This window comes from Lolium rigidum, chromosome 6 (assembly GCF_022539505.1).
Source record: "Lolium rigidum isolate FL_2022 chromosome 6, APGP_CSIRO_Lrig_0.1, whole genome shotgun sequence".
In the NCBI taxonomy this organism is placed as follows: domain Eukaryota; kingdom Viridiplantae; phylum Streptophyta; class Magnoliopsida; order Poales; family Poaceae; genus Lolium; species Lolium rigidum.
Genome location: NC_061513.1, coordinates 286,415,809 through 286,443,280, shown reverse-complemented (window position 1 = coordinate 286,443,280; position 27,472 = coordinate 286,415,809). Strand labels below are relative to the sequence as shown.

The 27,472-nt window shown below is 44.7% G+C and overlaps 1 protein-coding gene across 1 annotated transcript; it reads right to left on the bottom strand.

Annotated features, from left to right (window-relative positions):
- Positions 1-8,966: 8,966 nt before the first annotated feature.
- Positions 8,967-11,073, bottom strand: LOC124664302 (probable leucine-rich repeat receptor-like protein kinase At1g68400). Its single transcript, XM_047201854.1, has 2 exons — positions 9,732-11,073; positions 8,967-9,634 (listed from the first exon to the last, which is right to left on the bottom strand). The coding sequence occupies exons 1-2, from the start codon at positions 11,071-11,073 to the stop codon at positions 8,967-8,969; spliced, it is 2,010 nt and encodes a 669-aa protein (XP_047057810.1).
- Between the last annotated feature and the right edge of the window lie 16,399 nt (positions 11,074-27,472).

Below are 27,472 nucleotides of genomic sequence, written 5' to 3'. Positions count from 1 at the left end.
ACCTACGACGATTTAGGGTTTTCACCACATAATCGGAACATCCTACGCGTGATTGAGCTCCGGCAGCCACGCACGGTGATAATAAACCGACCCTAGATAAGGCCTAAAAACCAACGTGAAGTTGATCCCCGAACATCTCATCTAGGGCTAGCAAACTACACCCTACGTGCTACCGGATCCTTCAACCCGTTTGCAAGGCCTAACTATGCGGATATTAAACTAATCCTTGAAGAACAAGGAGCAATCATAACGGATCGGATCTACTAAATAATGATCAAGCGAGGTGCCGCCCTTACACCTAAGATAGGTGTAAGGGCGGCTAGACGTCTAAGGGTTGCATGGACGAAAGCATGTGACACGATGAAACAATGCTAACCCTAACACATCTATGATAACTACGTTGCTCGCCATCAACAAGGCTTCAAGCACGAGCAACGCATGAACAACGAATAAACGTGTCGCCTAGATCGCAAGATGCGATCTAGGCAGCATGATGCTTACCCGAAGAAACCCTCGAAACAAGGGGTTGGCGATGCGCCTAGATTGGTTTGTGATGAACGTGATTGTTGTCTTTCTCAATAACCCTAGATACATATTTATAGTCCGTAGACTTTCTAACGTGGGAGTAATCCCAACCGTGCACAAGCCAAATTCTATCTTAACCGAAACGTATCCTACTATATTTACAGATACACGGGCAAACTAGCCCAAACTTTGTATACAAGGCCGATTCATGTAATTCTTCCAGGTATATTCTTCAAGCCCATCTTAATCGCGTCCCACCTCTGATCCGGTCAAATTCTGGTGATAACAGATAGGCAGCTCACAAGATCTAACATGATAGCACAATGAGGAGAAGACAACCATCTAGCTACTGCTATGGACCCATGGTCCAGGGGTGAACTACTCACACATCGATCCGGAGGCGATCATGGCGATGAAGAGACCTCCGGGAGATAATTCCCCTCTCCGGCAGGGTGCCGGAGGCGATCTCCTGAATCCCCCGAGATGGGAGTGGCGGCGGCGGCGTCTCTCGGAAGGTTTTCCGTATCGTGGCTCTCGCATCGGGGGTTTCGCGACGGAGGCTTTAATTAGGCGGAAGGGCAGGTCGTGGGGCCACACGAGGGCCCCACACGCCGTGGCCGCGCAACTCGGGCCGCGCCGCCTCGTTGTGGCGGCGCCTCGTGGCCCCACTTCGTAAGTCCTCCGGTCTTCCGGAAGCTTCGTGTAAAAATAGGCCCCCGGGCCTTGATTTCGTCCAATTCCGAGAATATTTCCTTACTAGGATTTCGAAACCAAAAACAACAGAAAACAAAGAATCGGCTCTTCGGTATCTCGTCAATAGGTTAGTGCCGGAAAATGCATAAATATGACATATAATGTGTATAAAACATGTGAGTATCATCATAAAAGTAGCATGGAACATAAGAAATTATAGATACGTTTGAGACGTATCACATACCCACCCTTTTGTCCATCCGTACATCCCTGGTAGATTTCTCCCGATCATACGGCTTTACCCCCGATGTACTATGGACAATCCATCATAGACGGTAGAGCGCTCTCATCCACATGGATGGGGATTTAAAATGATTTCCCAACCTACTGCGGTGTTATCACAACATCCAGCCAGGCTCTATCAAGTTCGTTGATATGCGGAAGGGAAAAGATATAGCTAAATTCCCAAGAGCCATTATAGATCTCATGGTTAACGCAATATGTACGGCGCTAGAATCACTAGAGACATTGGTGATTAATGCTAGATAAATAGTACTCTTGCAATGGAACCCCACCAATCAACACATACCATGGTTCCATTGCCCACCACATAGTCATATTCATAATTATAAAATAATATTTTGCTTTTCAATGCAAGAGTTATAATTATAGTACTTTGTATATAGTTTGATAAAAATAATCAAATGACATGAGCAAGCGATGAACTTGCCTTTCTTTACTGCAAGATTATGCAGGCAAAAGCTTCGATACGTGATAACTCCAAATTCTGAAATACCATCATCATCCGGTAAGGAAAATGTTTTAAAGAACTGGCAAAGATGCTATAATGCATAGTATGAGATGCAATCGCCCCGAGCGTAACCTAACTTTGATTATTTAGGATTGGTGAGTTGTAAAGATTTCTTTATGGTGTGTTGCACTTTTAGGATGGTTCTCAAACAAGGTTCTTATTAGGGTTTGTTGATATGAATAGCATAAACAAGTGATATAATGCATCATAACAATCATATACACAAAGGAATTATAGTTGAATAATATGTAAAGAGTAGTTGTCAGTTTTAAGTTCTACAGTGCATGGTTGATGATTACTTATTATGTACTTCAAAATAATAACTCTTGAAGAACAAGTTACATATTAAATAAGAAGTATTTCAAGTAAGATCTATTGGCTTCTATGGTTTGCTTGATATTTACTTCAAAAGAATAACTTTTGAAGATCATGTTTAATAAAGAACAAGAACTACTACAAATAGGAGCTAGGTGCTTCTAGGGTTTACTATTTGATTCATTTAGTTCACTAATAGGTGCTAGTTGGTTCTTATGTAGAATGGGTCGATATGCAGCAAGTATTGGTAGGTTTTAGCTAAACATGGTCAACAAAGTAGTTGTTATGCATGGTTGCTTATAGGATAATATATCAAAGGATGCTTATCAAGGTGGTGTGACACTACTTAATGATGATTTATGGTGATTACAAGAATTAACAAGTTAGGATTGACCATCAAGGAATCATATAAGGTCTATTAACTAAGAAGACATGAAATAATAACTTCATGTGTATTTGGCTTGTTCTATTTTAATAAATAATGAGCATGCATTTATTTGTTTCATAGTAAGGATCTATAACTAAGGTTAATTTCATATGATCCCATGTGATGAATCCCTATGGTTTTAGAGTTGAAAGTAATTTAGGTTTTCCACATAAAATAATAAGGTTAAGGTCTTTACTCATATTAGAACTAGGCTTTCCAAGTTGTGATACAATTCTTAGATTAATAATTGGGTAATAAAGTTGAAGTTATTAATAACTTAATAATAATAATATTTTTCATCATTTTCTAATTTTTTCATTATTTAAATAAAATGATAAAGTGCAATTTAGGGTTTTTAAAATACTACTAACATTTAATATAATGATAACATGATGAAATAAAATTACTTTTAATGTATTGTTTATTTAATAAATGGTTATTATTTATTTATGAAATTTAACTAATTATTGAATTTTAATTGTATTTAGGATAAAAGAAATGGCATAATTAATATAGGTTAAATAATTGAATTTTTATTTTGACAAACATTTTCATTTTATATTTTTATTGGACGGAGATTATTTTTGTGAGCATTTTGATATCTTATTTTTATTTTTCTGAGTTTAAATGGATTTTATAAATTTTGGAAAAGTTTAAGCATTTTACTAGATTTTGAATTAAATAGAAATACTAATTGTACCGGTTCAAAACCTAGCCACTGCTACTGACTAGTGGGTCCATTGACTGGGTCAATTGCCACGCGGGTAAAGACCAGTCAACGAGTGTCTGGCACCCCACTGCCACGTCAGCTGCATCGACGGCTTGACGCTGGCGACTAGGAGACGATGGCGCCGCTGCTACTGGGAATCCCTAGACCTACCGTTGGTTGCGTTCGAACGAGAAGAGGATGGGGAACACTATGGTGGTGGTGGAATGAGCTATAGGTCGCCGGAGCTTCATCGGAATTCATGTCCCACGACGGTGCACTCCGGCCAACAATCCAAATGGAGCTACAGATGGTTCTTGGAAGCGATAGCGGGTTCAGGAGATGCGCCAGCTCACCCTGAAATCGATGGTGTGGTCGCCGGACTTGATTGTCGAAGGAGAAGAGCTCGATTTCTCCATTCTTGGTGATGACCTAAGAAAGGGAACGGCCAAATTCTCCAAGCTCCGAGCTCCCCTTGTTGCCTGCTTGCGCCTAGATGCTCCTCTTGACGAGGCGCTCCTCCTCGACCAAGCTATGAGCTCGGGGGTGCTCTCAATCAACAGAGCCATGATGGTCACCGGCGATGGAGAGTTGTGTTTTGTGGAAGAAAAAATGAGTGAGAGAGGATGAGGTGTGGTGGCGAAGATTAGGGCTTCCACGGCGACCCTCCCCTCCTATTTATAGCTCCCGACGAGGTCTATATCGACGGCGAGCGTCAGCGACCGGCGGCTAGGATACAACGGTCATACGAGTTAGGGTTTTGGGCGCGAATCGTAACACTTTTGGATAGGGTCGGACGCGAGATGTATTAGGCGTGGTTCTGGAATGACTGACGACGTCCGGGGTTGATCTTATCGTTGGCGAGGACGTGGCCGGCGAGCTCCATCGCGCTGTCGACCATGGAGAAGACGATTGTCTCGTTTTTCTTCTATTTAATCCGAACATGTATGTGGGCTGGGCCGGGCTAGTGTGTGAGGATGGTGCTGGCTGCTCCTGGGTTGTTGTTGGGCTGCTGCGGTGGACAGGTAGTCTCCTCCCTTTTCTATTTCAGTTTTATTTTCTGTTTTGTTATTTGAATTCAAATTTGAATTCTGGTTTGTTTTGTAGGTTATTATGCAGGATTAATTCTTACTAAAAGTTCACAAGTAATAAATACTTGAGTGGTTTATTAAATTTACCTTGTTTGAATATTTATAAATAATCATTACTACTATTGAGAAGAAGAAGAAAGATCTTACATATGTATGATTTGATATTTAAATTTTTAGGTGTTCAAATTACTTTTCAAAGAGTTTCTTTACTTATCAAATTATAGAATTGGTTTCATTTAGTATTTCCTTTGTAAAGAATTAATTTACCAGACTAATATTAATAGTTGGTTTCTTATTTGAGAATAGGATCTTATGAGCATGATTTCATGTACTTATGTTTTTCTAAGGCTTGGGTTTTAGTTTAGGGTTATACCATAATTAGGGATATGGTTTCCTATTAATTTTACACTAATCACTTAAATGGAATTTAGGCATAGGGTATATATATGGCTTGGGTTTATACTTGTGATCCATGATACACAAGTTATAAAATAGTATTTTATGTGGAGTTTATCTAAGGTTTAGTGGTCTAGGGTTTTGCATAAGCTTCACTAATTAAAGCATAAGTGGACATGAGGTATGGTAGGGTTCTATTTATGATCCCAAGTGCTTCTGAAATTAGGGTTGAGGTATAGGAATAGGCTATGGGTATGAGTTGACACTATGCTTAATTGGTTAAGGTTGCTCTTCCTCACCACTAATAAGATTCTTGGATCAAGACAATACTAGGGTTGTCTCAAGTGCTTGTATAAACAAAGGCTTGTTGTTCTTCATTGGTTTCTATCCTTGATAATGAGAATGGTCTAAAGTTGATTATTAGTGGTCTACCTATCATTTCAGGTGATGGATGATATCTTCTTATTAAATAAAGTTTAACTTATCTTCTATATCTACAATGCATGGTCATGCATTAGACATAATCAACTTATTCCTCACTAATCTCTCTTTATTCTTCTTCTCATCACACTCATCCTAGATTCTTAGGGTTTATGATCAATACCAAGTTGTGGTGATTATGGAATTGGTTTCCTAAGGTATTGCTATTGGAATAGGGTTCTCACCTCCAAGATCAAATGTTTTCTTGAACAACTAGGATTAATACGTCTCTAGTATTCTTGTATGGACATGGCTATGGTTAGTATTATAACTTCTCTCACTTCTCAATATCTTGGAGTAGCCTAAGGTCCTACTCAACTGATGATGATATGATCCTCTAAATATATGGTTTGCCTAGGAATTCTACCTTGGTATCTTATGTAGCTTGTTCTTCTGGAAATCTGATAAACCTGCATCTTGTGGTATGCCTCCACCTCCTAGCTTCTTCATCTTGATCCTAGCTAATGTATGGGTGGTCTCAAGGTTTTGGTTTCCTTGTAACATGGTACTAGATGATCAAATGGATGAAGGGTGTGGCTCCTTTTATAGGCTTGGGCAAGCTCTAGTATCATGACACATAGGTGGGTGACTCTTGTTTTGGTTTGATGAGTAAGGTGCTTGGTTGTCATGCTCTCATCCATAGCAATCCTTTGAGCATGAGGTGGCATAGCTTGGAATGCAAGTCATGTTGATATTTTCATCCTATGTGGCATGATCATTATCCTCTCATATGATTTATTTTTGGATAGCCAAGTGGCATTTGTTACTAAATATATTGGGGATGGTTTTATTATTGTGGATGAGGCACTATATCGTCATATTTGATTGGATTTATATTTTAATATTGGCCAAAAGGTCTAGGTTGAAGGTTATTCCTCAATTTTGGATAGTTGGTGTTTGATTTCACCAAGGCATGATCATATGAGTTTCAAAATACTCATAGTTAGTTTTATTCAAATAGTTTGAACTATAATTCATAATGTAAACAGATTTAGTTTTATGATATTCCATATATTTAATAAGTTATGATTTAAATAAAAATGTGTGGCCTTTATGCACTTTAGACCCTGTGGTTTACCTTATTTGGTAATAAGTTTAGAAGTGAATTAAATTACACACACAGGTAGTTGCTAACTTTTAAGTGTTAATAAGTTAGGGTTTGATTCTTAAAGAATGTCTTGTTGTAAGGAATACTATGTTATGATCCTTTATAGGATTTGGTATTTGATCCTCACTTAAAGTGTTGTGTAATAGTTCTAGGTTCTTTTGATCCAACCTATGGATCAAATTATGTCTACCCAAAATAAGGGTTTTAGCAAAGGTCACATTGAGGTTTATAGCGCTTGACTTGATGAGCTACTTCAATTACAGCAAGTCAAGTGAAACTTCAGTTACTGTGACTAGTTTTATTTGAAAGCGCGAAAATTCCCCGGATTTTCTATGCATGAATGCAATATACTCTCTGGTGTTCTCTCATTTTGTAGCCTCTAAACCTGGGATATTACAGTTCTTCAGTGGGTTACAATCGCACACAGATTGTCGAGCTCCAAAAACACTTAAAGATCTAATAGAAGGTGTGCATCACGAGTTTGTTCAATATGACAGTGCAAATCTGAACAAGGTATTCATAACACTGCAGACTTGCATGGTTGAAGTTATGAACAAAGATGGAGGGAATAACTACAGGATTCCTCATTTGAAAAAGAAAAAAAAAACTAGAAAAGTTAAAACTACTACCGAATCGGATACAAGTTCCTACTGCAACTTATGCAAAGGCTCTAAAGATGCTAGGACTGGATGTCCACTTAGATGATTTAGTGTCTGTGTTGTTGGGTGTATTTGTTGTTATGTGTATGTTGCTACAGATTATTATATTTGCTGTTGTGTGTATGTTGCTACTCCATACTATAGAAGTATTATTTGTATTTGCTGTTGTGTGTATGTTGCTACTCCATACTATAGAAGTATATTTCTGTGTGTTTATTCCATCTACTCCAAGAAATCGAGCTATAATGAATTACTCACAAGAAGGCACCAATTGATTATAAGCTCCAAGACAAGTGGCATAGTGTAATAAAATTCAGAAGTACAGATATCTCTGAGAAGGCAACATGCCAAACTCATTTCAGGCAAACATAAACAAGCTATTTGAGGTTTTGAGCAGCTACTATGGTCCTAATCATTTCAGGCAACTTTGGAGTGGTGATGTTTCGTTTTTTTACTTGGTTCACGCATATGACTGAATCTAGAATAGAGAATGGCAAATGGTAGACAAGTTTCTACACTACTCTGAATCTCTGATATCCGATCAGTTCAAACACCAACTCTGAAGCAATTTTGTGCATGGTGATTACCTGCTGCACTGCTGGCAGAAGTGCATCTCCCTGCAATGCCGAAGCAATTTTGGAGTGCGCCTCCACCACGCAGGACGTGCAGTGCCCCGCGCCACCTCCGCCGGCGCCCGAGCATGGCCGCTTCAGCGGGCTCATGGATGGCACCGCCGCAGCCGCCGACGCGTCGACACCGGCATTGCTGGCCACCCCTCGCCGTCGGCTCCTTCATCGTTTCTCCGCCCGAGCACATTCCATGGCCGGAGCAGTTGGTGGCGGCCAACCCTTTGAGCAGCCCTTCCATGCGGCCGCAGAACCAACACCAAGTCTCCGTCAACATCCGCCGGCAAGAAGCAACCTCTGCTTCTTGGCCGGCACACGCAAGTCCAGCGTTGCGCATCAAAATTGGATCTTGGACCCCGGCTCCACCCGTAACAAGGAGGAGGGGCGCCGCTGGTCCGGGAGTCAAAGGCGAAGAGGAGCCCTACCGGCGGTGAGGAGCAGGGGAGCCATGCCGGCAGCGCTCGATCTGTGATCGGTGGAGAGGAAGGAGATAGAGAGTGAGGGGTGGTGCGTCCGGCCGGAGTGGTGCGTTTGTGGAGAGGAAGTACGGGAGTGAGGGGCGGTCGTCTCAGGGGCAGTTTCGGAACTCAGGAAATTACCACTGCGTGATAAGAGTTTGATCGTGGAATCGTTCCCGGACTTACAAAAGTGAACGGAGGGAGTACAAGTTTTATCAAACTTCACATTGTTTGATTTTTTTCAAAAATTACATAAGCTTATTAACTGAAATAGAGGTTTGGCTCCCCTCCGCGTCGATTAAATAGCACCTGAACGAGTTTTCATCAATCAATGAGATAAAGAATGCATGCCTTTTACAATAATGACCCCCACAAACCGGAAGTACAAGTTCAAAGCAACTGTCTCCGATGGAAAAGACGCAGCAAATTTCGTGATGCAGATGCAGTTTTGCCATGATCAATCCACTCAAATTTGGGCTACACACGCACAATCCGACTATACTAATCAGGGCACCATCATCAGCCATGTACAAAAAACACACCATCAGCAGAAGATCCAACGGGCCACGCACTAATCTGGAGGGATCCTCTGAACAAACGAATGAAACCAAGTCACAACCCAACAAAAGTCCAAGTCACACACTAATCTGTTTGTCTGTCCTGAAGTCAAGTCACTGGCTGACGGCGCCGCCTTCCGACACGGCGGGCGAGTCGGAGACGGCGGAGGACTCGTCCATGGACGACTCGCGCGACGGCGACGACGCGCCGCCGCAGGACGCGGCCCGGACCTCGTCGATCATCCGCACCACGTGCGCCACCTTGGGCCGCTGGCCGGGCTCGGCCGCCGCGCAGCTGAGCGCCAGCTGCAGCATGGCCACCATCTCCTCCTCGATGCCCTTGTCCTTCATCAGCTCCAGGTCGAACACCTCCGACGTCCACTCCTCCCGCACCACCGACTGCACCCACCGCGGCAGCTCCTCCGCCGCCTCGCCGCCCGGGACCCGCCCCGTGAGGAGCTCCAGGAGCACCACCCCGAACGCGTACACGTCGCCCTTCTGCGACGCCCACGGCCGCGCCGGGGGCGCCTCCGGCGCGCGGTACCCCGCCGAGCTCGACGACGAGCCGCTCAGCTGCGCCAGCCCGCAGTCCGCCAGCCGCGCCTCGCCGGACCGGTCGATGAGGATGTTGGTGCTCTTGATGTTGCCGTGCGCCAGCTTCGGCGACCCGCTCCCGCCGCGCCGGCTCGCGTGGTGGATGAAGGCCAGCCCGCGCGCCGCGCCCGCCGCAATGTGCACCCGCGCCGCCCAGTGCAGCGGCGTGCGCCCTGGGCCTCGGTTACCTGCGTGCGACGAGATACATTTCCACATTCAATATACCAGCAGCAACGACAGCAAGTGTTCGACGAAATTAATGGCGAGAGGAAGGTGAGGAATTACCGTGGAGGAGGGAGAAGAGGCTGCCATTGGGCATGAACTCGTAGACGAGCAGCCTCTCGTCGCGGGCGTAGTAGTACGCGTTGAGCGGCACGACGTTGGGGTGGCGGAGCCGGCCGAGCACGGCCATGTGGTGCTCGAACTCCTTCTTGCTCCCCGCCGACGCCGACCCGGGCGCCGCGTCGCGGAGCCGCTTGACGGCCACGACGCTGCCGTCGTCGAGCACCGCCTTGTAGGCGGTCCCGCAGCCGCCCTTGCCGAGCATCTCCGCGGACGCGCGCAGCAGCTCCTCTAGCTCGAACCGCCTCCCGCCGCCGCCGGGCTCCTCCAAAAACACCATCTTGCCCCGCTCGAACGTGCCAGCGCCGCCGGCCGCCGCCGCGACCGCCCCCGTGGCGCCGTACGGGCTGGAGGAGAACACGATCTTCTCCCCCTCGCGGTGGCGCCGCCCGGAGAGGCGCGGCCAGAAGTAGCAGAAGAGGAGCCCCGCCACGAGCCCGACCACCGCGAAGTCCGCGGCCACAATCGCCGCCACGGCCCCGCGGCTCATCCTCCCCTTGCTTTCCGATGGTTTCGACGAGGGCGACGACGCCGCCATGGCCGCGGCCGGGGGGCACGTGGAGGACGTGTTTGATTCCACGCAGGGCGGGAGGGGAGTGCCGCAGAGGCCGGCATTCCCGCCGAACGCGGCCGCCGGGAACCCCGCCATCGCCACCGGAATCTTGCCGGAGAGGAGGTTGTTCGACACGTTGAAGTCCTGGAGCCTAGGCAGCGCAATGCGGTCGACCCCGCCGGTGAGCCGGTTGGAATCGAGCCTCAGGGTGAGCAGCCTGTCGAGCCGGCTGAGGTCCGGGGGCACGGCGCCGGAGAGGTTGTTGGAGGAGAGGTCGAGGCGGTAGAGCCGGTAGAGCGCGCCGAGGGACGGCGGGATCTCGCCGGAGAGCGCGTTGCGGGAGAGGAAGAGCAGCTTGAGCCCGAGCAGCGGGGAGAGGTCCGGGACGGCGCCCGCGAGCGCGTTGCCCTTGAGGCTGAGCACGCGGAGCGCGTCGAGGGAGGCCAGCGGCCGGAGCGCGTCCGCGCCGGAGAGGCCCAGCCCCTCGAGCACCAGCCGCGTTACGCGGCCGCCGCCGCAGGTGACGCCGCGCCACGCCGGGATGCCGCACGGGGACGGGGTGGTCGAGAGGTTCCAGCTCGTGAGGGTGCCGGAGCGGTCCGCGGCGAGGCGGAATTCGGCCAGCGCCGCGGCGTCGGAGTCCAGCGAGCCGGCATTGGCGGTGCAAGCCGAGTGGTGGAGCAGGACGGAGATCAGCAGCAGCAGCGCAGTGCTGCCGCTGGGAAGACGCATGCTTTTTTCGCTCCTGGTTGTTCAGCTCGTGGCTGCGAGCGGAAGTGGCAAGAGGGACAAGGGCAAGACGAAGGGGGTAGTGGCTGTCTGATCTGAATCTCTGTGTCTCTACGCATGTCCCTTTCTTCTCGCTCTCATCTATCTTGGCTTTGGCCAGCTTTTACAACACCACAGTAAAAGTAGCTCACTGCTCACTGCTCACTGCGGCGTCAGGGCTAGGCTCGTGCAGTGATCAGTGGACGGCGAGTCGAAGACGAGGGTGAGCAGGGTGGTGGGGGATTTCAGATTTTTGATCGATCGATGTGGACTTGTCAGAAGCAAAAGGTTAAAGGCGATGGGGAATTGTTTGGGCATCATCTCCGTCCGAGTGCTGGTGGAGCTTTATTAGTAGTACGAGCTTTGGCTAATTATTGTTGCATGAATTGGGGAGACTCCCGGCGACCTAGGGCTGTGGGAAATGTAGGGCTCGTTTTGGGCTGAACACCATCGGGATCATCATGGCGCCAACAACAACACGCGGCGCGCACCAAAAGAATTTACTCGAGGTGATTGTTGCTGCATTGCTAAACCAGGCATTGTTTTATCATCGACGGATTAACGGGGAAGAAGCAGGGGATTAATGCGAAATGTCAAAGCGGGGAGCTAGTCTGGATGCTACCGGGGACGGGATCCTCTAACGTTGAGTACCAAAGTCAGTTATGCTACAGTATCCTGACTTTTCTTCTTCCAAATCATATGATTAATACCAAAACGACTTAAATTATTTTACATAATACAAATTTATGTTATGAATTTAGAGTAATTACATACAAGCAAAATTATAGTGTAAAAAAATTTAGTTTAAATTTTTATTTCTACAGTAATTATCTATAGTACATAGTAGGCTATAATTCCCTGACTTTGCTTCCTTATTTTCCCTGACTTGGCTCCTCCATGTTAGAGGAGCCGGTTCCGATGCTACCGTGGGCTGCATGCCGAGCTAGTTGTTGTTTGGTCCGTGACCTGGGCCTGCGACACTACAGGGCTATGGAAAAGCCTTTCAAGAATACATGAAAACGAACGTAGTTTCTCTGTCCACAAGTAAATGTACACGCATATTTTTAAAGATAAATTATGAAGTACAGTAAAAAATACATTGAAAAGATGCAAACTAACATCTCACTTTTGTTTAATTCTTTCATCTCCAATAAGTTAAGTGCATGTAAAAAAAATAAGGAGAACATGTGCTCAATATTATTCGATTTGATTTCCGTGCGATGAGAGAGATATGAGTTTTGCTACTTTAATATGCATTAGGAAGATAGAACTACACTCTTTTGTGAATAAAGTTTGGAGCTAGATGTTCACTTATTTGAGGACAGAGGGAGTACCAGCCAACAACCCATGTAGCAAAAAGAAAGGGAACGAAAATAATTTTAATTCATATCCCGCTGATTTTGATCAAATAAGGCAAACCACCAAACGCACATGATGAACACTTGGATAAAACATAGTTCTGAACATACATCTTACATACCATACATTTTTTACATAACAAACATATAATCAGTATAAACTGGATATTTAGCTAGGGCACCAGTACCGGTGGAAGGCCAGCAAGATGCCTTGTTTACTCGATTTCGTCGGTGTAGCCTGCCACCCGATAGTTGTCATAAAACTAGTTTCGGTTGTACACATCGGCCACCGCGGACTAGAGGATCGACGTCTGAAACGATTTTTCAACGGCTTTGACGACGGCGCTGCATTCTGCCATCAATAGCACGCTTTGAGCAGTGTATTGCATACACCATCCCGCATCCTCGTTCTCACGGAAAACCCCGTCGAAGAGGCCTTCGTTACGTGGTAGGATGGGTTCATGTATTTTATAGGAGTCGCAACCAATGGAAATAAATAAAATTATTTATACTAAACTACCACTTGCTTATAACTCATTTTTATGTATTCCTACCTATAACCTGGACACAATATATTGTGCTAAAGTTAAACCATACTTCAGGATACAAGTTTTATTAGCTTTTTATACATATTTTCATTATTTTTCATACATCGAGGCTAAAAAATTATTTATACTAAATCCTCTTAAAAATAAAAAAGTAGGAAATAACATAACATGCATGCTCATATTAAGTTGTGTCACTTCATGAATATAGTGTATATATGTATGTGTGTGTGCATCCTTACCTATCTTGGCGGAGATCTATAAATTATGGTTAAGTGCACTTAGATAGAAAAATCTAGAGCATATACGGTATTTAAAATGATCTTTTCATCTAACCATTAGCCTACTATTTGCATTTCTCCTGTCAAATGTATCATGCATATAACAATGTTTTTTGTAATATGTTAATGATGTGCATCTGCTATGTACATACCATCGCTCTAGCTAAGATAATCCCTTCTTCTCAAAATAAGATGCTATAATATTTTAATAAAGTCAAATTTCTCAAAGTTTGATCAACTAAATAGAAAAAATGTTAATATTTAAAATCCCAAATCAATAAATTTTAGAACCACCGCGAATCATACTCTCATATTACGTGCATTTAGAATTCTAGATGTTGATATTTTTTGCATATAGTTGCTCAAATTTTAAAAAGTTTGACTTTGAACAAAAAACTATAGGCATCCTAATTTAGGATGGAGGGGGTAGTATTTAGTACAATGTGTAGGGAGTTCATGGGGAGCAGCGTTTTGGAACCTGGGTCCAGATGATCCTTTTATCTGGACTGTTGAATCGTGTTTAGGGATGTGTGCCAGAAGCTTTTCGTACACACATACGGCGTGCAGAAAAGCGAGCGACGGAGAGCAATACATGAGCATTGATGGCGGTGGGCCTACGATTGGGCAGACGGCGTGTCACATATTGGTCGCCTCTTTAACGGAGGGCTTGTTTGACCAGTGAAACGCCGTAAATGCAAGTAGACGAATTGACCATTTCAATAGGGAAAAACAAGTACAGTAGCAGGGAGGAAGCGCAAAAAATCACAGTAGGTTGAATAAAGGACACCTCGAGATTTCATGTTGATTACACGCGTAAGTACACATACCCTTGATTACAAACACTGATACACATATAGGCAACTAGGCATAGGTTCAGAACACCACAATTACATTAACTTGCTAAATGGGTTCCAGGCTGACTACACGAAAAGCTTGGCCTAGCGGCCTTCCTCACACACGCTGTGGCTAGATCTGGCTTACATAAGCACCTAACTAATTTCCTACCTAATACGGTTGTGAGCGGAATATCAGTTGCCGGTTGCCAACAAAGAGTTGGAGCAGAACAATGGACATCACGAGGGTTGCAAGTCTGTTGGTGACGCTCACGAGTAGATTAAGCCTTGCAGATCTTGAGCATTTGGAGGAGCTGCTGCTGGGGGTGCAGCATGCTGAACGGGGGCCACATTCGCACCGACGAGCTTTGCATGTCCCTCTCTCCACTCGAAGAACAGGTACTGTCCGCTCTGCAGAAACAGAGGGCACCCAAATCAAGATTCAGTTCGACCAAAAGGGGAATAGAAAAAACACAAAATAAGAAATGAATCGATGGTTGTGTAGACTCGCACTGAAAAAATCAACACTTGTAGTAGCATCTAGTGCCGGGACGGGTTCCTTTGCGAGAAATGGCTGTTGAGACTTGAGAGCCGGTTGCCGCATAATGGGGATGGGATGAGCGGCAGAGGGTGATTGCCATTGGCATCGGGGCCTCCATTACCCCCCGAGCCTTCGTTGCCCGTGGGAGCTCTGTAGCCTCCGTTTGCACCAGACTGCGATGAAGCAGAGCAGGCCATGGATCTTGATCTTGGTTGGGGGTTTGAGAAAGGTTGCTGAGGGGTTGGGGAAGACTGGGGGCGGCGGTAGGGTATGTGTCTAGATAAAGGGGTTCCGCTCCCGGACGCGTGGATGTGGCGTGTCGCATTTGGGATGCGACATCGGTCCAGGTGTTACTCCACCACGGTCCAGTTCGTCGGGCCACAGCTTGGACCGAGTGTGCCACAACGTCTAGATGGGCTTTAAATGAGGTCGATACGTGGGCCAGGAACTGTTCGATAATAGCCATACGCTATAGAATACTGGATACAATACCCTCTGACGCTTAGATCCCAAGAAAATTGAATGGTACAGATATAGGGATCATCTGGACCCGAGTTTGGTTTTGAATTTCCGGAGTTCATGGTCCTTCTGTTTCTTTTTATTTTCCATGCGTTTTGGCATTAGTTAAAATCAAATTTTCTAAAATTTGACCAAAGATGTAACAAAAATATCAATATACATTATTGCATATCTACATAATATAAAAATAAATTTAAATATGATTCCATAGTGCTAATCATATATTTTAGATATTAATATTTTCCCCCATATTTTTAGTCAAACTTAGTTAAGGTTGACTTTGGCTAACCCTAACACAGGGTAATTGTGAATGGAGGGAGTATGGGAGAGACTAGTAGCCTTAGAGTATCTCCAATAGAGACCAAACTCTAGGGTGTCACATTTCTGGTATACAACACGTTTTATTACGGTTTACGGTCGAACGTGGCTGCTCCCAATTCATATGCCCAAAACAACTGCTCGCAGTACCCAGGAGGCGATTTGTGAGCGACTAGGGCGTACCACCTCACCGGCGTGCAATCGGTGGGTTCCTCGTCCTCCGACGGCCGCTCCGGCGCCGGGAGGACGGGGAAGCCCCGGTTCGTGTCGTGTACATAGCGTCGGTAGGCTTTGGGTGTCCAGCCGACGGCATCGGGGCGGAGGCGGCGCAGTCGGAGTGGTTTTGCACGTCGTGGTCCTTCCCCTTGACGGCGGTGTTCCCTGGAGCTGCAACGTCGATCCACTGCCTTTGTCGAGCGGGTGGTTCTGCGAAGCTGCTCAGTTCGTCTTCCCCTGGCCGGATTCCGGAAATCAACGCCAGATCTGGCGACTGTTTAAATCGTGGAAGGAGCTGGGGAGATTCGGCTCGACAAGGACAACGACCTCTCATGTAGGCCCTGCGGGGCCGGCGATCGGTGACTTCCCGCTCGCTCGAGGGATACTCCTGATCCAAGGCGCTATGAGGAGTAGGAGCGGCAGCGCGCCACCAACGGCGCCGTGGTCGAAGGCGTGGTTGAGTTGCAGAAAGGACTGGGTTTTATTTTCCATTTTCTATGTGGACCTTTTTGTAATTGTTTCGACTTAATACCAGCTCTTTTAATCGCAAAAAAAACAACAACTGCTTGCTGTTGGCAGCTGTTTCCATGCGCCTAGTCATACAACACCAAAAACACAACTGTTGTAGATATGTGCATTAAACAAGATCAAACGTATGACAAATAAATCTAAAACAAGTAGTACTAAAATATCTTTGACCAAGTCCAAATCAATCCCTAGCTTTTGCAGCAATGCCAATGAACATCAATCGGTAGTATGATTGGGCATGCCGCTCATTTCCCCCCCTCAGAGCTCCGACGTGTGAACAGTTCTTTGCTAGGCTCTCGCAGTTGCCCGGGCCTCTCCGATGCCCTCTCCGCCGGATTAGCCGGTCGGAGCTGGGCTAGGAGGGGCGCCGGAGTAGTTAGGTCTAGGTGTAGGGTAGTTTTGGGCTTTATGCCCGGTAGTCGGAGCAGATCTCGGGGTCATGGCGGCCAGATCCAGAGATGCTTAGGGTTTCTCTCCCTTCTGCTTGTGCTCCTCCGGTCGGAACTGGCGGCGGCGGAGGGGAACACAGTCTCCTTGAATAAAATCATGGTCGTCATCCACATCCAGATGCGCGAGATCCTCGACGCGGAGCTTCTCCTGGCCGGCTGATGTCTACGCACACTCCTTTTCATGTAGACAGTGTTGGGCATCCAAGAGCAGATGTTTGTAGAACAGCAGCAAGTTTTCCCTTAAGTGGGTCACCCAAGGTTTATTGAACTCAGGGAGGAAGAGGTCAAAGATATCCCTCTCAAGCAACCCTGCAATCACGATACAAGAAGTCTCTTGTGTCCCCAACACACCCAATACACTTGTCAGATGTATAGGTGCACTAGTTCGACGAAGAGATAGTAAAATACAAGTGGTATGAATGAATATGAGCAAGTAGTAACGGCGCCGTAAAATAGCTTGTCTGGCGTGCGCTTGATGGTAGTAATATTGCAGGAAGTAAAGATGCAGTAAAACAAGAAATAAGCGATGATTGCAGTATTTGGAAACAAGGCCTAGGGATCATACTTTCACTAGTGGACACTCTCAACATTGATCACATAATAAAACCACTCTACACTCTCTTGTTGGATGATGAACATCATTAATTGTGTAGGGCTACAAGAGCACCTCAATGCCGGAGTTAACAAGCTCCACAACATTCGATGTTCATATTTAAATAACCTTAGAGTGCATGATAGACCAACGCAATTATACCGAGTACTAACATAGCATGCACACCATCACCGACAAGCTATGAAAGGGGGAATAGATCACATCAATACCATCATAGTAATAGTTAACTCCATAATCTACAAGAGATTACAATCATAAACTACGCCAAGTACTACATGATGCACACACTGTCACCATTACATCATGGAGGAGGAATAGAGTACTTTAATAACATCACTAGAGTAGCACATAGATGAATAGTGATACAAAGCTCATATGAATCTCAATCATGTAAGGCAGCTCATGAGATCATTGTATTGAAGTACATGGAAGAGAGATTAACCACATAGCTACCGGTACAGCCCTTAGCCTCGATGGAGAACTACTCCCTCCTCATGGGAGACAGCAGCGATGATGGAGATGGCGGTGTTGTCGATGGAGATGCCTTCCGGGGGCACTTCCCCGTCCCGGCAGGGTGCCGGAACAGAGACTTCTGTCCTCCAGATCTTGGCTTCGCGATGGCGGCGGCTCTGGAAGGTTTCTCGTACCGTGGCTTTTTTGTCTCGAAGATTTAGGTCAGGGAGCTTTAAATAGGCGAAGAGGCGGAGTCGGAGGGGCTACGGAGCCACCACACAATAGGGGGAGCGCCTGGCTCCTTGGCCGCGCCGCCCACACGTGTGGGGCCACCAGGGCTCCCCTTTGGTGCCTCTCGGGTGTTCTGGAAGCTTCGTGGAATTATAAGATGCTGGGCGTTGATTTCGTCCAATTCCGGGAATATTTCCTTACTAGGATTTCTGAAACCAAAAACAGCAGAAAACGAGAACTGGCATTTCGGCATCTCGTCAATAGGTTAGTTCCGGAAAATGCATAATAATGACATAAAGTGTGTATAAAACATGTGAGTATCATCATAAAAGCAGCATGGAACATAAGAAATTATAGATACGTTTGAGACGTATCAAGCATCCCCAAGCTTAGTTCCTACTCGCCCTCGAGTAGGTAAACGATAACAAAGATAATTTCTGAAGTGACATGCTATCATAATCTTGATCAATACTATTGTAAAGCATATGAGATGAATGAAGTGATTCAGAGCAATGGTAAAGACAATGACTAAACAACTGAATCATATAGCAAAGACTTTTCATGAATAGTACTTTCAAGACAAGCATCAATAAGTCTTGCATAAGAGTTAACTCATAAAGCAATAAATTCAAAGTAAAAAAGCTTTGAAGCAACACAAAGGAAGATATAAGTTTCAGCGGTTGCTTTCAACTTCAACATGTTTATCTCATGGATAATTGTCAACACAAAGTAATATAACAAGTGCAATAGGTGAACATGTAAGAATCAATGCACGCAGTTGACACAAGTGTTTGCTTCTAAGATAGAAAAAAGTAGGTAAACTGACTCAACAATAAAGTAGAAGATAGGCCCTTCGCAGAGGGAAGCATGGATTACTATTTTTGTGCTAGAGCTTTTCATTTTGAAAACATAGAAACAATTTTGTCAACGGTAGTAATAAATCATATGTGTTATGTATAAGATATCCTATAAGTTGCAAGCCTCATGCATAGTATACCAATAGTGCTCGCACCTCGTCCTAATTAGCTCGGATTAACATGGATTATCATTGCATAACATATGTTTCAACCAAGTGTCACAAAGGGGTACCTCTATGTCGCTTGTACAAAGGTCCAAGGAGATAGATCGCATTTGATTTCTCGCTTTTGACTATTCTCAACTTAGACATCCATACCGGGACAACATAGAAAACAGATAATGGACTCCTCTTTAATGCATAAGCATTCAACAACAGATAATATTCTCATAAGAAATTGAGGATTAATTGTCCAAACTGAAACTTCCACCATGATTCATGGCTTTAGTTAGCGGCCCAAGCTTAGTTCCTACTCGCCCTCGAGTAGGTAAACGATAACAAAGATAATTTCTGAAGTGACATGCTATCATAATCTTGATCAATACTATTGTAAAGCATATGAGATGAATGAAGTGATTCAGAGCAATGGTAAAGACAATGACTAAACAACTGAATCATATAGCAAAGACTTTTCATGAATAGTACTTTCAAGACAAGCATCAATAAGACTTGCATAAGAGTTACTCATAAAGCAATAAATTCTTAGTAGAAAGCTTTGAAGCAACACAAAGGAAGATATAAGTTTCAGCAATTGCTTTCAACTTCAACATATATATCTCATTGATAGTTGTCAACATAAAGCAATATAACAAGTGCAATAGGTAAACATGTAAGAATAAATGCACACAGTTGACACAAGTGTTTACTTCTGAGATAGAAAGAATAGGTAAACTGACTCAACAATAAAGTAAAAGATAGGCCCTTCGCAGAGGGAAGCATGGATTACTATTTTTGTGCTAGAGCTTTTATTTTGAAAACAAGAAACAATTTTGTCAACGGTAGTAATAAAGCATATGTGTTATGTATAAGATATCCTATAAGTTGCAAGCCTCATGCATAGTATACCAATAGTGCTCGCACCTTGTCCTAATTAGCTTGGATTAACATGGATTATCATAGCATAGCATATGTTTCAACCAAGTGTCACAAAGGGGTACTGTATGCCGCCTGTACAAAGGTCTAAGGAGAAAGTTCGCATTGGATTTCTCGCTTTTGATTATTCTCAACTTAGACATCCATACCGGGACAATATAGACAACAGATAATGGACTCCTCTTTAATGCATAAGCGTACAACAACAGTTAAAATTCTCATAAGAGATTGAGGATTGATTATCCACACTGAAACTTCCACCATGAATCATGGTTTTAGTTAGCGGCCCAATGTTCTTCTCTAACAATATGCATACTCAAACCATTTGATCATGAAAATCGCCCTTACTTCAGACAAGACGAACATGCATAGCAACTCACATGATATTCAACAAAGGTAAAAGTTGATGGCGTCCCCAGAAACATGGTTATCGCTCAACAAGCAACTTATTAAGAAATAAGATACATAAGTACATATTCTTCACCACAATAGTTTTTAAGGCTATTTTCCCATGAGCTATATATTGTAAAGACATGAAATAGAATTTTAAAGGTAGCACTCAAGTAATGTACTTTGGAATGGCAGAGAAATACCATGTCGTAGGTAGGTATGGTGGACACAAATGGCATGGTTATTGGCTCAAGGATTTGGATGCACGAGAAGAATTCCTCTCAATACAAGGCTAGGCTAGCAAGGTTGTTTGAAGCAAACTCAAGTATAAAACGGTGCAGCAAGACTCACATATGAACATATTGTAAGCATTATAAGACTTTATATCGTCTCCTTGTTGTTCAAACACCTTAATCAGAAAATATCTAGACTCTAGAGACCAATCATGCAAACCAAATTTTAACAAGCTCTATGTAGTTCTTCATTAATAGGTGCAAAGTACATGATGCAAGAGCTTAAACATGATCTATATGAGCACAACAATTGCCAAGTATCAAATTATTCAAGACATTATACCAATTACCACATGAAGCATTTTCTCGTTTCCAACCAAATAACAATGAACGAAGCAGTTTCAACCTTCTCCATGAACATTAAAAGTAAAGCTAAGAACACATGTGTTCATATGCAACAGCGGAGCGTGTCTCTCTCCCACACAAGCATGAATTTATTCAGAGAATGAAAATAACAAAACAAAAATAAAAGCACACAGACGCTCCAAGTAAAGTACATAAGATGTGACGGAATAAAAATATAGTTTCACTAGAGGTGACCTGATAAGTTGTCGATGAAGAAGGGGTGCCTTGGGCATCCCCAAGCTTAGACGCTTGGGTCTTCTTGAAATATGCAGGGATGAACCACGGGGGCATCCCCAAGCTTAGACTTTTCACTCTTCTTGATCATATTGTATCATCCTCCTCTCTCGACCCTTGAAAACTTCCTCCACACCAAACTCAAAACAAACTCATTAGAGGGTTAGTGCATAATCAAAAATTCACATGTTCAGAGGTGACACAATTATTTTTAACACTTCTGGACATTACCCAAAGCTACTGGAAGTTAATGGAACAAAGAAATCCATCAAACATAGCAAAACAGGCAATGCGGAATAAAAGGCAGAATCTGTCAAAACAGAACAGTCCGTAAAGACGAATTTTTTAGAGGCACTGGACTTGCTCAGATGAAAATGCCCAAATTGAATGAAAGTTGCGTACATATCTGAGGATCACGCACGTAAATTGGCAGATTTTTCTAAATTTTCTACAGCAGGGGCGGCTCAATTTCGTGACAGCAAGAAATCTGTTCCTGCGTAGTAATCCAAATCTAGTATTGACTCGGAAATTCAATTCGGCTCCCGGGTGCGTATGCTCCCTCTACCAAAAAATCATATTTTGAAATGTCGAAAAATTTGGACAAAAAATTCTACATGTACATCTCCATAATATACGTGCGTTCGTCAAGTTTCACGAAAAACCAATATTTTTTGTGGTCTATATAAAAAAGAGAAAGTTTATCTTGTGAAAAGCATTATTTTTAGCACTGAATTTTGTCTTTTTTACACACGTCACATGACAAGTCAATTTTTTATGAAACGACTTTGTGAGCATGTAGCACGTGAAGATGTAAGTGCGAACTTTTAGTTTCAAATTTTTTTTAAATTAAAATATATGTAAAATACATTTCGAAATATAGGGAGCATACACACCCATGTTCCAAAACACCTCTCCCCTTTACTATCAAAGACTTTACTTGGCATATCAATGCAATAAAATAAAGATAAGGAGAGGTTGCTACAGTAGTAACAACTTCCAAGACTCAAATATAAAACAAAATTGCTGTAGTAAAATAAAAACATGGGTTATCTCCCAAGAAGTGCTTTCTTTATAGCCATTAAGATGGGCTCAACAGTTTTAATGATGCACTCCCAAGAAATAGTAGTTGAAGCAAAAAGAGCATTAAAAAGCAAGTATGAACAAATTTAAGTCTAACCCACTTCCTATGAAAAGGAATCTTGTAAATAAACAAGTCATGTAAGCATAATGCAACAAGCATGGAAAGGCAACACAAGTGCAACTTCAAGATTCTCAACATAAAGATGAGAAACTTAATATTATTAAGATGCATATAACCATGTTTACCTCTCTCATAATAACTTTCAGTGGCATCATGAACAAACTCAACAATATAACTATCACAAGAAACATTCTTATCATGAGTCTCATGCATAAAATTATTGCTACTCCCAACATAAGCATAGTCATTCTTATTAATTGTAGTGGGAGCAAATTCAACAAAGTAGCTATCATCAAATATAGGAGGCATATTGTAATCATAATTAAATTTATCCTCCATAGTAGGCGGCACCTGAAGACCACTATCATTATAATCATCATAAATAGGAGGCAAAGTATCATAAAAGAAAATTTTCTCCTCAAAACTTGGGGGACTAAAAATATCATGCTCATCAAAACCAGCTTCCCCAAGCTTAGAACTTTCTATATCATTATCAACAATGGTGTTCAAAGCGTTCATACTAATATTACTACTAGCATGCAAATAAGGTTCCATAGGTTTTTTAATTTTCGCATCAAACAATCCATGTCTTAACTCAGGAAATAGAATAAAAAGCTCATTGTTATTGTCCATTATGCCTTACTAGTGTTTAACAAGAAACAAAAGATGCAATTGCAGGATCTAAAGGAAATAGCTTCGAGCACTCACACACCGGCAACAAGACTAGGAGATAGCTTAGTAGTCGGAGGATGTGAATACCTTTTACCTTACCTCCCCGGCAACGGCGCCGTGAAAATAGCTTAGTTGCCGGGGTCCGGAGTGTGAGTGCCTTTTACCTTACCTCCCCGACAACGGCGCCGTGAAAATAGCTTGATGTCTACGCACACTCCTTTTCCCGTAGACAGTGTTGGGCCTCCAAGAGCGAGAGGTTTGTAGAACAAGCAGCAAGTTTTCCCTTAAGTGGATCACCCAAGGTTTATCGAACTCAGGGAGGAAGAGGTCAAAGATATCCCTCTCAAGCAACCCTGCAATCACGATACAAGAAGTCTCTTGTGTCCCCAACACACCCAATACACTTGTCAGATGTATAGGTGCACTAGTTCGGCGAAGAGATAGTAAAATACAAGTGGTATGAATGAATATGAGCAGTAGTAACGGTGCCAGAAAATAGCTTGCTGGCGTGCGATTGATGGTAGTAATATTGCAGGAAGTAAAGATGCAAGTAAAATAGTAAATAAGCGATGATTGCGATATGGAAACAAGGCCTAGGGATCATACTTTCACTAGTGGACACTCTCAACATTGATCACATAATAAAACCACTCTACACTCTCTTGTTGGATGATGAACACCATTAATTGTGTAGGGCTACAAGAGCACCTCAATGCCGGAGTTAACAAGCTCCACAACATTCGATGTTCATATTTAAATAACCTTAGAGTGCATGATAGACCAACGCAATTATACCGAGTACTAACATAGCATGCACACCGCCACCGACAAGCTATGAAAGGGGGAATAGATCACATCAATACCATCATAGTAATAGTTAACTCCATAATCTACAAGAGATTACAATCATAAACTACGCCAAGTACTACATGATGCACACACTCTCACCATTACATCATGGAGGAGGAATAGAGTACTTTAATAACATCACTAGAGTAGCACATAGATGAATAGTGATACAAAGCTCATATGAATCTCAATCATGTAAGGCAGCTCATGAGATCATTGTATTGAAGTACATGGAAGAGAGATTAACCACATAGCTACCGGTACAGCCCTTAGCCTCGATGGAGAACTACTCCCTCCTCATGGGAGACAGCAGCAATGATGGAGATGGCGGTGTTGTCGATGGAGATGCCTTCCGGGGGCACTTCCCTGTCCCGGCAGGGTGCCGGAACAGAGACTTCTGTCCCCCAGATCTTGGCTTCGCAATGGTGGCGGCTCTGGAAGGTTTCTCGTACTGTGGCTTTTTTGTCTCGAAGATTTAGGTTAGGGAGCTTTAAATAGGCGAAGAGGCGGAGTCGGAGGGGCTACGGAGCCGCCACACAATAGGGGGGCGCGCCTGGCTCCTTGGCCGCGCCGCCCACACGTGTGGGGCCACCAGGGCTCCCCTCTGGTGCCTCTCGGGTGTTCTGGAAGCTTCGTGGAATTATAAGATGCTGGGCGTTGATTTCGTCCAATTCCGAGAATATTTTCTTACTAGGATTTCTGAAACCAAAAACAGCAGAAAACAGGAACTGGCACTTGGCATCTCGTCAATAGGTTAGTTCCGGAAAACGCATAATAATGACATAAAGTGTGTATAAAACATGTGAGTATCATCATAAAAGTAGCATGGAACATAAGAAATTATAGATACGTTTGAGACGTATCACCGGCCGTGGCGGCGAGGAGGAGGGGCGGCGGGTTGAGGGTTGCAGTCCGATGGAGCTTCTCCTGGACGGCCGTGGAGGCGAAGGGGAGAAGCTATGTTGGGCTTCATCTTCGGCATCGACGACGTGGAGGTTCGGTGTCTGGGCGACAGCCTCTGCTCCCGTAGTATCTCTCTCCCTCTTTGGCCATCATGGCGATGGTGCGGAGGGGAGGGATGTTGTGAGGCAAACTGCTGCTGCTCAGCTTCTTTCTTGGAAGGAAATTGGCATGCGTGAGGTGTGTGTGCTGGAAGCGGTTCTTGTTGGAGTTCATCAGCGACGGCGAAGGGACGCCGGAGCTATCTTGGGCGAAAGAAGCCACTCCATGTCGGGAAGCTTTGTTCTTCTTCGACTCTCTATCCTCTGCGCGAGGATCCTCATCAACCCCACTCCGGGAGGCAACGCCAACGACGTCCCAAGTGGCATGTTCCCCGGCGGCGACGACGGTGCCTGGAGGTGGTGGTTCCAAATCGGCGGCCGGTGACCAAGTACCTGATCGCTCTTTCGCGAATAGATCTAGGGTGTTGGTTGTAAAAAATCAGCCATGTGTTGTATTTTCCTTTTCTTCCAAGGGGCTGCTTGTAACCTTGTACCGTCCGTTCGTTTAATCAAAGCTTCCAGGCCCCTCGGGGCCATTCCCTTTCAAAAAAAGATGAGCTCCTCGCGGCAGCCTACCGCACCTCCCCGTGCGATAACAGTCTCCCGGGCCTCCCGCGATGCGGTCCGACTGCGACTCTATGGGCGCGTTTGGTAGCCTGCAGCCCCCATGGCTCGCATGGGGGAGTAAATTTCGGTCCGTTTGGATGCCTGGGCCGAGCCGCGTTGTTGCATGAACCGGATCTCAAAGCAGTGTCGGGCCAGGCCCTGGAGGAACGCCCGGTTCGGCAGTTTACAGCGGTGCAGGCAAATCTCCACGGCCGCTGATGCAAAAGGGAATCTTCGGCGCTGGGCGGAGACGAGAATGGAGATGACGGGAGCTGCGGCGCGCATCGGCGAAAAGCGAAAAGGGGGGCGGGAAGGATTCCGTCACCTCCCGCCGCGCCCCATGGCCTATTTCTACCCCCTCCTCCACTGTTGTAACATCCCAACTTTTGAAATCAATGAAGATTCTCAATCTCAATTTCACAAATTTTAGAGCCACCAAAAACTTGAATTAGTGTTGCATATGTGCATAGTGATCATGCATGAATGAGTTGACGTTTGCCATGAATGATTTGCTTGAGTGTTATTAATACCTCTAAAACCCTAAACCTTGCTACTTGAGGTCAAAATGAAACAAAACAAAAGAAAAGAAAAATAAAAGAGAAAGACATATGAGAGCAAATGGCAAATTTGCAAATCTTGCACTAAGCCATCTCTCCCTTGTGGAGATGGTTGGGAAACATAAATAAACCAATAACAAACACTTTTGAACCAAAGAAACTCAAATCAAATCAAAGGAAAATTCAAATTCAAGTTGCATGTGATAATGGTCAAATCTGCCACTATAAACATGTTACCCACGTTGAGCCTTTGTATTAAGTAATTCTTAAACCAAACCCTCCCAAATCTTTGCACCTAATCCAAGACCTCATCAAGGTGACCACTTTGTGTGTTGACCACCATTGTTGACTCTGTCTCAATTGCTTAATAAAAGCATGCCAAGTGGCAACATTGAAATAGAAACTAGATCATACCCATTTTGGATTTTTCAAAACTTGATCCATTTTGCAAACCAACACCACCACTGGGTGCCAAACATTATTTAAACCACTCCCAAGAAAAAGTTTGGCAAAATTTGAATTTGAAACCCATGCGGCCATTTCATCGAACACATGGCAGACACAAAACTGGAATTGACACACACCCTATTATCCAGTGGATTTTGGGCTAAACCAGAGTTGCTTTGTGATGATTATGGTACTTCTACACACACTGGACCAAACCATGCACTTTCCATTGATGATTAAAGTGAGGAGGTGACCAGAACACGACCATGCCGTGCACCATGCCACTCTCCATGCCATCTCTCCTCTCTGCCCCCTTCTCTCACTTTAACCTTGTCCTGGAGCATCTCCCTTCTCCCCTGATCATGAACATGCCAGCCGTTGGCAAAGGAGACGCGCACATTGGCCAGGAACGTACGTGCCCAGAGCGCCTAGGGATGCCAAAGCGTGCACGCTCACCACGCCCTGGACGCGCCAGAACGCGAGCGTGCCCCATCGCCTCAGTCCTTCCCTACGCCTCTGCCTCTGCACACAGCCTGACCACGCCACCGGCTACCTCCTAGACATGCTCAATTTCTCGCGGAAGCCCTGTCACCGTCGTCCTCGTCGAAGCTTTCCGCCGGATCCGTGGCAGACGATGCCATCGCCCGAGCTATCCCATTCTCCTTTCTCTGCGCCAGCAAGCACTCGAGCACCGCCGTGATGATAGCATGCCCACGCCGTCCTCGCCTTGCCCCTTCGCGTCCTGGATAGCCGTCGCCATGGACGACCCGAGCGCACCCCCGCGGCACACCTCGCCGCTATAAATAGAGCGCTTCCCCGCACCATCTCTTCACACCAGTCACTTCCCCTCTCATCCTTGATCCTCCTCGACCACCTCCTTCTCCACATTGCCACCGGAGCCACCTCAATTGCTCGCCGGAGCACCATCAGTACCG

Excerpts from the sequence above, each read along its gene's own strand:
- LOC124664302 (XM_047201854.1), bottom strand. The coding sequence starts at position 11,073 with ATGCGTCTTCCCAGCGGCAGCACTGCGCTGCTGCTGCTGATCTCCGTC. Across the intron at positions 9,635-9,731 it reads CCTCTTCTCCCTCCTCCACG|GTAACCGAGGCCCAGGGCGC; the intron begins GTAATTCCTCAC and ends CGTCGCACGCAG.